General features: G+C 31.5%; 2 protein-coding genes across 3 annotated transcripts; both read right to left on the bottom strand.

Moving 5' to 3' along the window:
* Positions 1-6,291: 6,291 nt before the first annotated feature.
* Positions 6,292-10,709, bottom strand: LOC116025177 (putative disease resistance protein At4g11170). Of its 2 annotated transcripts, XR_004099601.1 has the most exons (6): positions 10,577-10,709; positions 9,039-10,140; positions 8,636-8,911; positions 7,081-8,526; positions 6,437-6,957; positions 6,292-6,330 (listed from the first exon to the last, which is right to left on the bottom strand). XR_004099601.1 is itself a non-coding variant. In XM_031266306.1 (5 exons), the coding sequence occupies exons 1-5, from the start codon at positions 10,585-10,587 to the stop codon at positions 6,559-6,561; spliced, it is 3,234 nt and encodes a 1,077-aa protein (XP_031122166.1). In that variant the 5' UTR covers positions 10,588-10,709; the 3' UTR covers positions 6,430-6,558. The 2 variants fall into 2 exon arrangements, 1 of the variants encoding a protein (XP_031122166.1); XM_031266306.1 differs by lacking the exon at positions 6,292-6,330 and having other exon boundaries at positions 6,430-6,957.
* Positions 10,586-11,084, bottom strand: LOC116025186 (TMV resistance protein N-like). The gene has a single exon (XM_031266330.1). It carries the CDS (start codon positions 11,062-11,064, stop codon positions 10,639-10,641), a length of 426 nt encoding a protein of 141 aa, XP_031122190.1. The 5' UTR covers positions 11,065-11,084; the 3' UTR covers positions 10,586-10,638.
* Positions 11,085-12,145: the final 1,061 nt, after the last annotated feature.

Raw genomic sequence — 12,145 nt, 5'->3', positions numbered from 1 at the left:
ATAAATGCGTGTGCATGTACACAGACGATACCGTAGTGAAAATTTCCTTCCGGCCACTGCCAAGCTCAATGGAAATTTGTTAGGCAATCCAGCGTAAGATTGCTATGTGTACACTACCATATATTTGATTGACTTGGTCGTCTTCTTAATAATTTCCCAATACAGCAATAATAATTCTACTTAATGGGACCATCCACATAAAATAAAAGCATAAAACTTTATGATATTTTCCATCAATCATGGTACAGGATCATTCACGTGACATGTTATAACTTTTGTCTTTTTCCTAGACCCCACCTGCATCTTTAACATCAACCATATTAAGTGTTCATGATTTATCCTTAAGCAAAAATGTTTTTATATCCTCATCCCAGCCAATAGATATAAATATCACAATAATTTAATTTTAAAAATTATTATTGTTCGTGTTGTTTATGAAATTAAAATGAAATTTACATTTATTAAATTATTATATAGATATAAGAGTTAATTTCTTTTTTGGTCCTAAATTTATAGATGACATTATGCTTTTAGTCTTTTTTTATCAGAACATTCACATTTGGTCCTAGTATTATTGTGACATGACCATTTTTTTTCCTCCGTCAACAAAATCGTTGAAATGTGGTTAAATACAAAGGCATTTCGATCATTTTATACAACGTGAGTTGAGCATGCAATATTTTTATGTTTATTTTTTTTGAAAAGTGAGTAATTGAAGACCGAAATGCCTTTGTATTTAATCATATTAAAACTGTTTTGTTGATAGATGGACAAAATGGTCATGCCAAAATAATACTAGGACCAAATGTGAATGTTCTAATAAAAAATGACTAAAAGTGAATTGTCACCTATAAATTTAAGACCAAGAATATTATTGTGTTCGACCAACACTACCCATGCCAAAATTTCAATCATCTTCAAACCGACCAACACTACCCATGCCAAAATTTCAATCATCTTCAAACCATCTTCACATCCTAGCTAGATGCATGGTTTCAACTTTCACTCAATAGATTTGGAAAATGCGTGTAGTAGACCACTAAAGTGGGGCTATAAAAGAGGGCTCTTTTTAGGGTGTGTTTGGAAGCCCGGAAAATGATCTCCGGAAATCATTTTCCGGGCTTTGGGTGTTTGGCAAGCATTGGAAAACCCAATCAACGGAAATCATTTTCCGTTGACTGGGGAAAATAAGCTTCATTTGGCGGAAAATGACTTCCGCCAAATTTGGGCGGAAGTCATTTTACGCCCACAACAACACACACACACATCACCGTTTCCGGCGGAAACCATACCATGGTTTCCGCCGGAAACGGGGGTTTTAAATTTTAATTATTATTATAAATTATAAATATTATTTTAAATATTATTATAAATATTTTAATATTTTAAATAAAGTAATAAAAATATATAATTATATATTTCTATCCATTTTCCGGAAAATGAACCAAACACACAAATACAGTTTTCCAGAATGCATCCAAACACTGAAAATTAAACCATTTTCTGGAAAATGAGTCATTTTTCAGAAGTCATTTTCCTACTTTCCAAACACACCCTTTATGGAATTGTTACCAACAGACAAAGCTCGACAAAATTCACTATTTTCAATATTTTGCCACTTTACAGTGGGACTGGTGTTAAGTTGTCAAGTGTACGAAAAGTCTAAAAGTAAAGATTTTTGAATCTTTGTCCAGTGACTTGGTCTTTCTTAATAATTTCCCACTACGATGTACCTAGACAATAATTGTACATACCAGCCCAGGGCCATCATGACTTTTTCTTACGTTAGTGTCACGTACAATTAAGCATAAGATATTGAAGTGTATTTAATTTCTACTTTTAAGATTTATTAATAATTCTTTTAAATAAAACATCTAACTATAGGTCAAAAACTTTTTTAAAAATTATCAAATAATTACGGAATTAAGTGAAGTATCTAGCAGGTTAATGTGAGAAAAATATTATGTAGATTCTTATTTTCTACTCATATTTTTAAATTCTTGATGTGAATATTTTTTTTTGAGAACTCACATAATAAAAAGAACATATCTTATTTATTAGAATAAAACTATGAAAGTATACATAATAAAGCTTTTAATATAATGATGATGGATATATGAGTATATGACTTATTGACATATTAGTATAATGACGATGTTTCGGGCCGATATAGGAAAATTCGGGATGTTATGCCATGGACTCGGATCTATGCTCACAATTTCATAACTCTATGTTCATAATTTCATATTTCTATGTTCACAATTTTATAACTCCATGTTCACAGTTTTATAACTTCATGTTTACAATTTCATAATTTCATGTCACCATTTCATAGCTCTACGTTCACAATTTCATAACTCTACGTTCACAATTTTATAACTCTATGTTCACAATTTCATAACTCTATGTTCAACAGTATCAAAATTTTATGTTCAACATTATAACACAATTTTTGAATCTATATAACAAAATTGTGAATATAGAGTTCAAAAGTTGTGAATATTGAGTAATGTAATTTTGTATATTGAGATCTAAAATTGTAAACGTAGAGTTCTAAATTTGTGAACATAGACTCGAGTTCACCTTACAAGATGGACCTGGATCCATAGCATAATTTGCTGGAAAATTCCTTCCCATGATTGCGAAAGTCAAAGGAAATTTCTTGGATTATTATAACCTAAACTTTAAATTATTGCTTGTAAGTTGTAACCTAACAAACATCATAAATCTTTGATTTTATTTCAAAAGTTTAAGTTCAATCTTATTGCTCCTATCATTTTATAGGCTCAAGATATAATAATAAAAAATATGTCACCTTGTATTATGGACTTTGATCCAAACTGACATTCAAATTACTCTCTTCAATAAATAGATTATATACATGCAAATACATTGAATGTACATAAAATGACAATTATATTATAATAAGTGCATAATTTATTAATTGAATTGTCTCTGGAATTTTACAACATGAAAAAATTTGTATATTATTTTCCTAACCATATCAAGTGCTCATGCTTTGGTACTTTGGTTCATGCCTAATTAAATTTTACACTTGAAACCTTGCCAGTATTTGCTATTGAATACACTTTCAAATTTATACATTAGATAATTGATAAAATATATTACTGACTAATAAAATTGTGATATAAAGAGGGCGGATCCAGAAAATTATTTGAGTGGGGCGTAGTTCAAATGATTTTAGAAATGTCAATGACCAAATATCAAACACCCATAATATGTTTTAAATATAAAATACATTATACATTACAATACAATATTTATGATAGACTATAAGATAATTAGGGGCTAGCCAAAACTATACTTGGATAGGGTGAAATTTTAAAACACTTTAAAATGTTATAAAAATATTTATGGTAAAATATAAAACATAATCAATTAGATAAAATAGATAAAATAGTTTGAATAGAAAATACTATACATTATATTTATAAATACTTTAATTTTAATTTTCTTTTAATTAGATCAACTTTAAGTTTTTCTAAATTAATTTGAATAGGATGAAGTATTATATAAACTTGTGGACTACATTAACTAAATGATTCACAAAAAAGTATACTCTAAAAAAGAACATTTAATTTATTGAAGGTTGAAGGAGCTAAAATAAAGAAAAGAAGGTAAAATATACAAAAATCCTAATAGTGGGATTCAATCCCATGAATTTCATGTCATATCCAATGTTACAAACAACTAAGTTACTCAAATCCTTAATATGGTGTCTACTCTTTTTCGCACTTATTATGATTCTCAAATATAAGAAATAATTTGTTAGAGAATAAAAATAAATGAAAATTTTATTTTTAAGAGTAAAAATGTCTAATTAACAGAAAATGTGAAAAATCGCGCCACTTTTTAAATAATTGAGAGGGCTAATGTGGATATTGAATAATTCAAAGAAAAAAAAATACTATAAACATATAATTGAAGGAGAAAAAAATATCATTTTCCCCATTTATCTCATTATTTTGAAACTAATTTTTTTTTTCGAAAGGAACTAAATTTCTTATAAATAATAAAAATAAATATAACTGGAATTGTTACCACGGACAAAATTCACCATTTTGCCACTTTAGAGTGAGGTTGGTGCTCAAGTTGTAAAGTGGTCTAAAAGTAATAATAAACATTTTGAGTAGGGTGATTTGAACTTTTAAAAGTCCATATAGGAAAATTCCTCCCTATGATGGCCAAACTCCAATGAAATTTTTAGATAATAACCTTTACTTTAATGTTATTAGATAATAACCACCCTATGTATGTACACTAATGTTATGGGCAGATAATAACCTATAACTGACTCTTTAAGTGCTAATGGAAGTCTGCCAGTAAGGTTTTGCTATCCTTTCTGATGGTTAAGTATAACATTCTAACAGTATAAGAAAAGTAGTAATCACGAGCAATTTAGTTGATTCTTGGGTGATAAGTTATACTTAAAGACTTAGGTCTGAGTCCTATCACAGTCGTAGTGTGGGAGTATGGAAATTTCATCTTCTTGTACTATATATAGAGTAATTTCTTGTGAACACCATACATTTGTCATCAAACTTAAATTACCATAATTTACTCATTTAGAATTTCTATAAGGTCGGGATGTAAGTACCGAGAGTGAGGGTTTCGATTTTTGCACTTGAGTGTAAGAAACCGAGAGTGAGGGTTTCGATTTTTGCACTTGAGTGTAAGAAAACTAAAAATATGCAAATTAAGAGTTTGCAAACATTTTGACTGTACTTTGTTGTGTTTTGAAAGTAACTCAATTAGGTATGACTGTACTTTGTTGTGTTTTGAAAGTAACTCAATTAGGTACTTAATTAGGTTATATAATTTAAGGAATATGGGTAAATAAACTCTCAAACTATTTGGAAATAATTGAATTATGTCCTTGAGCTAAAAAAAAGTTTTAAATAGCCTCTAAAGTTTAAAGGAAATACAATTGAATCATTTCAACGAGCTGCGCTATTACCGGTAAACTTCAGCTTAATACTTATGTGTAGCTCATCTTTTCTTTCTTTTCTTTTTTTTTGGTTGATTTAATTTGGATGATTGCTTGTGGCATAATAATAATAATAATAATAATAATAATAATAATAATTTGAAATTGCAGGTTTCTTATCTCTTTCGTCACGATAAGTCTCACGCACTTGATAGTATCAAATAGTGACAGCAAGTTCTCCTCGTAACCCAAAAAAAAAAAAACTAGTTTACCAATCTTGCTCTTACCACCTGCCTATACATATATAAAATTAGAATGAAATGTCATTAAATATACAACAAAAGGGATAAATGGTAATACATGAGGTGTGAAGGATATAAAAGCCTTTTTTGCTAAGACCATATATATCAGATGCTACATACTCTAACAGCTGATGTTGATACTAGCTACACATGCATGCATCATAACATATATCCCAAGAAAAACACTTAAAAAACTCCCAAATGCTGCAACATACATCTTCTGTATCTTCTGCTCTTCAGCTTTTTGCCATAGAATCCAAGAACCAATGGTTATGCATCTCACATTAACACCAACTCCATCAAACTCATTATGATCAAAAACCCTGTTAATGATTTCAAAGGATGTATGCTTCAAAACTTTTGGAATACAGCAATGTAGAGAATCTCTGAAGACTTGAAGTGAAATGTGGACAGTATCCCCTGTTGGATGGGAAGAACCTCAGCTCACTTCTCCATCTCTGTTTCTATATATGTATTTCAACTACACAAAGCATCTTCTGCACATCATGCAAATGTGCATATCCTACTCTTCAAGAGGTGTTGCCGCATCTCCATAATTTCTCATTGGCTCTTGTTGATTCTAACATGCATACAAAATGCTCCAGAAATCATTTAATTCATCTAAATTATCAAGAATTACACCTAAACAGACAAATGAATCAAATGAGGAACACTTTGGGTAAAATCACAGCAAATGGTAAGCAAAATAATTAAGCTTAAATGCAAGGTTAAAATATTAAAGCACTTATATATCAACCCGCATGTCTAGTTGTCTACCATCAACCACATCTCTGTTCTAAGTATTTGAAATGGACAAAGTAGGTGTATGTAGAGGATGGAAATGTGCATCCGCTCTCATCATCTTCTTATTCTTCTGAATGTTGATTCTTCAATTCCTGCATTCACAACATTATATTGCTAAATGAAATCATTTTGGACCCTCCAATATATTTCATAACATTAAGCTATACTAGATACACATCATAGACCAACAAAAATACTTAATAAAAAGGAAAAACATAACTCACAAATACAACATGTTCTGTGTCTTCTCCTACTCCAGCCGTCCTACTCTTTATACTACAGTCGGTTCATTTATAAATTATAAATAATAATATATATTAAAATGCCATTAAATATAAAGATATAGATCAGATGTTAAAGTGTGAAGGAAGGATATACTTACAATCCATTTTTACTTTCATTTGCAGCAAAAGCTGAAGATGCTAAACACGTACGTACAACTAACGCATGTCTGATCTGAATATCTGATGCTACTCTAATAACATATATGCATCCTGTACAAAATCAGGCAGGAATGAATCCCCTTGTGGATGGAAAGAAACGCACTTCGCCTTCTCTATTTCTATGTATTTCAAATAGACAAAATATGATCTGCACATGATCCTTGAGTTCTACACAGACCTCCAATACTTCTCCCATCATTGTGGGAAAATCAAAACAAATCGCAGTATATGATTCGCTTTTTCTGTTAAAATATTTTTGTTGCTTTATAATCCAAGCACCACTGCTTTTGATTCTCGCACTCAAACGAATCCCATTGCAACCCTCAATTTCACTGCAGGGATCAATCACACTGTGCATGATTTGAAGCTGTACATCCCCTGAAGGTTTTGGAAAAATGCAGAGTACAGACCAATAGCTCGCGCAAAGCGAAATATCGACACTGTCACCTTTAGAATGTGCCTACATTATGAATACATACATACAATATTATAATTACTTATTACTACCTACCTACTATAATATATATATAAAAACACCAAATTATCAAATCGAAGATGAGGGGAACATATATATATAACTAACCTTGAACCACTTTTCAATTGAAGGAATCCTCAAACCAATGCAATTTGCTATCCCAAGAACAATTAAGGATTCAAGACTCTCCAAGCCTGAAAGCTCAACCAAACTTTTACAGTTCTGAATATCTAGTTTATGGAGTCTTTTCAAGTTGGATAGATCTGCTATCTTTTCTAATGACACACAATTCTTTGTAGAGAGTATCTCCAAATTAGGAGGAAGTTGTGGAAGTAATCTAAGATTCTGCAAATCGTCTAAGCAGATATACTTCAAATTGGAGTGATGACAAAGGTTTAATGGTAAACTTTGAAGATAATATCTTCCCATTAAATCTACTTCATTCAACGAGGAGGACAAACTCCTAAGAGCAATTGGAAAATCTTCTTCATGCAAATACTTGTCAGGAATAGTCAAAGCATTGCAATTCCTTATGTTAAGACATTTTAAGGATGAAAGACTCTCTATGTTCGGAAGCTCAACCAAACTTATGCATTTCCTTATGCCAAGAATTTCTAAGGATGAAAGACTCTCCATGTTCGGAAGCTCAACCAAACTTATGCAATTGCTTATGTCAAGCTCTACTAAGGATGAAAGACTCTCCATGTTTCGAAGCACAACCAAACTTTTGCAATTCCCAATACGCAACACTTCAAGTCTCTTCAAGTTTGATACAACTGCTATATTTTCCAATGAAACACAATTTTCTGCAGAGAGATTCACCAAACTAGGAGGAAGTTCTACAAGTACTCTAAGATTTCTCAAATTGTTCAAGGATAGAAATTTCAAGTTTGAAAGATGACAAAGGCTAAAGGGTAAGCTTTGATGATAATAACTCCCTGATAAATCTAAAGATACCAATGAGGTCAAATTCTCAAGAGTGATCCTAAGATCTACTTCATGTAGATAGATGTCATTCAGATATAGAAATTCCAAAGAGCACAAATTTGCAACTGAAGGTGGAAAGAAACCAACACCATCACGACTTCTTCTTGACAAAAAAAGAGGTGATGATAAATTGTCAAGAAGTTGAGATTTTGATTTTGATAGTACACAATTCTTGCTCTTCCCCAGATTCAGTGTCTTTAGATTTCTCAAACATCCGAAAGAAAATGGTATATGTGAGATGGCAGTTCCATTAGCAAGTAACTCTCTTAGTTGCTCTAATTTTCCCATGTCAATTGGAAGCTCCCTCAGTTTTTCGCATTCATCTAAGCGTAAAACTTCAAGTGACTTTAACTTGCAAATGCTACTTGGAAGAACCTTGAGTTCCTTGCAACCGAAGAAATTTAACTCAACGAGTCTCTCCAAACATCCAATTGATGGGTGTACCTTGACCAAACTTGAACAACGAATAAAGGATACTTTATGAAGAGTCTGTGATCCAGTGAAGTTTGGGGTTTTCTTAAGTTGTTGACAGAAATCAAGCTTTAAGATCCTCAACCATCTAAAATGCTGTTGAAAAAAAAAAGTAGAAAAACCTTTAATCAATTTCTATTTTTCTAGTCAAAGTTCTCAATTAAGAAATATGCAATGTTAAAAAAAAAACATTATACATACTAACCTCCATACTGCATTGAAATTCTTTGATATTGCTACCTTCCATGTCTAACTCAACAAGTTTCTCACAGTGAAAATCAGATTGTATGCGACTCAAGTTGCAATTGTGTAATCTAAAAAACCTAAGTTCATTCGATAAATATTTAAAAGATCCGCTGAGACACATACCATTCAATATGAGTATTCGTAACTTTACCATCCTTTTGAATACTTGTGTATTCAAAGGCACATTCTCTAGCATGTCAGAATTAACAATCATCCCTTCAATTGCTTCTGTGCCCTAAAAAAACGTTTATATAACATTATTTTAGATTTTAGATAATTTGAAATCTTTGATTTTAATATAGTTAAGTATAAAAAGCAAATGAATTAACTAGAATAACTCAAATACAAAGGAAATGTGTTACCTTGTTCCCGTGAAGAACATCGAAGACATCCTTTGGGTCAATTAATCTACTTTGTTTGCCAGCCTCTCGTGGAGATTCCTTTCGAACAATTTCTCTTCCCATATCTCGTACTAAATCATGCATCTCAAGACTTTCAAACTTTCCATCCCCATTTGTTGTCAACAAGCATCTTTCAATCAAAATTCTTATTCCACTTTTAGCATAAAAACCACAAGCTTCCAATATCATAGAAGTGTCATTTTTGTCATGCCCAATAAAAAAACAAGCAATATCAAGAAAGATATTTCGAGTATCATCATCAAGTGAATCATAACTTATTTTAAGAATTCTTTGAACATCATCATGAGGCATCCCTCTTAATTTCTTAGCATCATCACTCCATTCTTGCACTGATTTTCCACGCAAATGAGAACCTATAATTGTAAGTGCTAGTGGAAGTCCACCAGTATAACTTGCTATCCTTTCGGATAGGTCAATATACTCCTCTAATGGTATAGGAACACCAAAAGCATGCGAACTCAAGAGTTTCAAGGATTCACAAGGGCTTAACGTTTCTACCAGGTACTTCTCGTGTGCTTCCAGGTCACTCAACAACTGAACATCTCTAGTTGTTATTATAATTGTGCTCCCTGAACCAAACCAATTCCGTTGTCCGGCTAATGATTCAAGTTGACTTGTATCGTCTATGTCATCAAGAACAATAAGAACACTTTTTGATCGCAGTCTTTGTTTTATCAAACTTATTCCTTCATCAACATTTTTTATTTCAAGTTTCTTTTTGTTAAGTGTTTTGCAAAGAAGTGTCTCTTGTAAACGAACTAAACCATTGTACCCTTCAGAAACTTGTGATCTAATGTTTGCAATAAAGCAGCAGCCTTCAAACTTTTGAAAACTCAAGTTATAAATGGCTTTAGCAAGGGTTGTTTTTCCCACACCACCCATGCCAAAGATTTCAAGCATCTTGATATAATGCAATAAATGAAGTATATCTCTGACACGAGATTCAATTCCAATAGGATACTTTGCAACATTCATGTATGTACGACGATTTACTCCCCTCAATACCTCTTCAGTAATTTTTTTGATGAACTTTGCTTCATACCTATTACATTTTTTCAATGAATGTCAATCTAAATAGGTGGAAAACATAAAACTAAGAAATTAAATAGAGCACATGTTACAGTACACGAAATATGTATATTTAGTCTCTCTTGATTCCATTGTTTGAGGTAAACAACTCTTATAATATTTTTATTAACGGATATAATCAATCCATAATTATAATTTCTAAACGGAATTAATATTAATGAAAAATAAATTGAAATAATGCAGTTTGCAGATTCTTCTTAGCTTGTTTTACCAAAAAAATATTAATCCATCCGTAAAGATGCTTGTATAGATGCTCGAACGCAATTATTAATTAGCGAAACTAGCTAACATAATTAATATTATTGACAACATGAGTTAGTGAGCCAAATTGTGATAAATATATCATACTATCACACACAAGAATAAAACAAAATTGAAAAGAGGATTACCCGTTTGTCATGGTTTGCAAATCCCATCCAGATAAATCAGCAACAGTAGTGAGTGCAATTTTTCACTCATCAACTTTTTGATCATCAAATCGTTGTCGATGTTGAGTCAACGCCTTACCAAATTCACCTGTTTGTTTACGAACCTCTGAAGGATCAACGTTGTAGAATATAGGCAGAATCACCTGTTGCAAATTTTTCTTACAGTCTAGAATCTTCACCAGTTCATCAAGACACCATCTGGATTGAGCATATGTTTTGGAAAATAGGATGATGGATATCTTGGACCCCTCGATGGCCTTCAATAGCTCAGCAGAGATGTTCTCACCTTTTCGAATTTCTTCATCATCCCGAAAGGTGTTAATTCCAGCCTGACACAAATCTTCATAGAGGTGATCAGTAAAAGATTTTCGTGTCTCTCCTTTAAAACTCAAGAAAACATCATACACCCATGCAGTAGTGGATGAAGATGAAGAAGAAGAAGAAGCCATATTTGAAACTGAGAACACTATCTTCTATCTTGATTTGCGAGCGAGCTAGCTAGTTTCTAGAGATTTAAAGAGCTTGGAAAAGTCGTGTGTACACAGACGAAAACGTAATGGAAAATTCCTTCCAGCCACTGCGAAACATGGAAATTTCGTAGACAACCCAACGTAATATTGCTAATAGGAACATTCACCTGATATGTTATTATATTTTGTCTTTTTCTTAGATGTCTGAATAATAAAGTCGATGTGGAGCAGCAATATGAACACGACAACTGCAGCAATTTGAACAAGAAATTTACAGCAGCAATTGCAATAGTGTAGCAGAATTTTTTACTTGGGCGTGTTTAGAATACGACTTATGAGACAAATATATCTTTTTAAAGTCAAGGTAGGAATGTTTTTTTTCAAAATGGTCCTTTTTGCTTTTTGACTTTTAATTGCACTAAATGTGGTCTCTCGACTTTAAAAAACTCACCAAATTCAGTCATTCACTACATATTCCGTCTAATCAATGTTAAAATGAAGGGTATTTTCATCCATTTACTAATTTTATGTCTAATATACACTGAGAAATAGTCAAGTGATCATTTTGAGAATAGTCAAGGACCATTTTGAAAAAAACTTTTTTATTTATTTCATTTTTGTTTATTTTAATTTGTTAGACTCTATCAAATTAGAATTTCTATACAATTTTTTTTTACAAATATAAATAGTTAAAATCACACAATCTTTTCCCCCTGTCTAAACATACAAAATTTTCCTCTATCCCTATCAAGTTTTACTATAAGTTTCGTAACTTTCATAAATACTACTTTTTATTTTTATCTTTATATATTTGTGAGAAAAACAATCTACAAAAATTTTAATTTGATAGAGTTTTAAAAAATTAAAATGAACAAAATAGTTTTTTTTTTTTTTCAAAATGGTCCCTCGACTATTCTCAAAATGGTCCATCGGCTATTTCTCAATGTATATTAGGCGTACAATAGGTAAATGGACACAAATGCACTCCATTTTAACACTGATTAGATGAATATGTAATGGAAGATTGAATTGAGCGAGTTTTTAAAAGTCGAATGACCAC

This window comes from Ipomoea triloba, chromosome 7 (genome assembly GCF_003576645.1).
Source record: "Ipomoea triloba cultivar NCNSP0323 chromosome 7, ASM357664v1".
Classification (NCBI taxonomy): domain Eukaryota; kingdom Viridiplantae; phylum Streptophyta; class Magnoliopsida; order Solanales; family Convolvulaceae; genus Ipomoea; species Ipomoea triloba.
The sequence above is the reverse complement of the archived record's forward strand: the minus strand, read 5'-3'. Positions and strand labels throughout refer to the sequence as shown.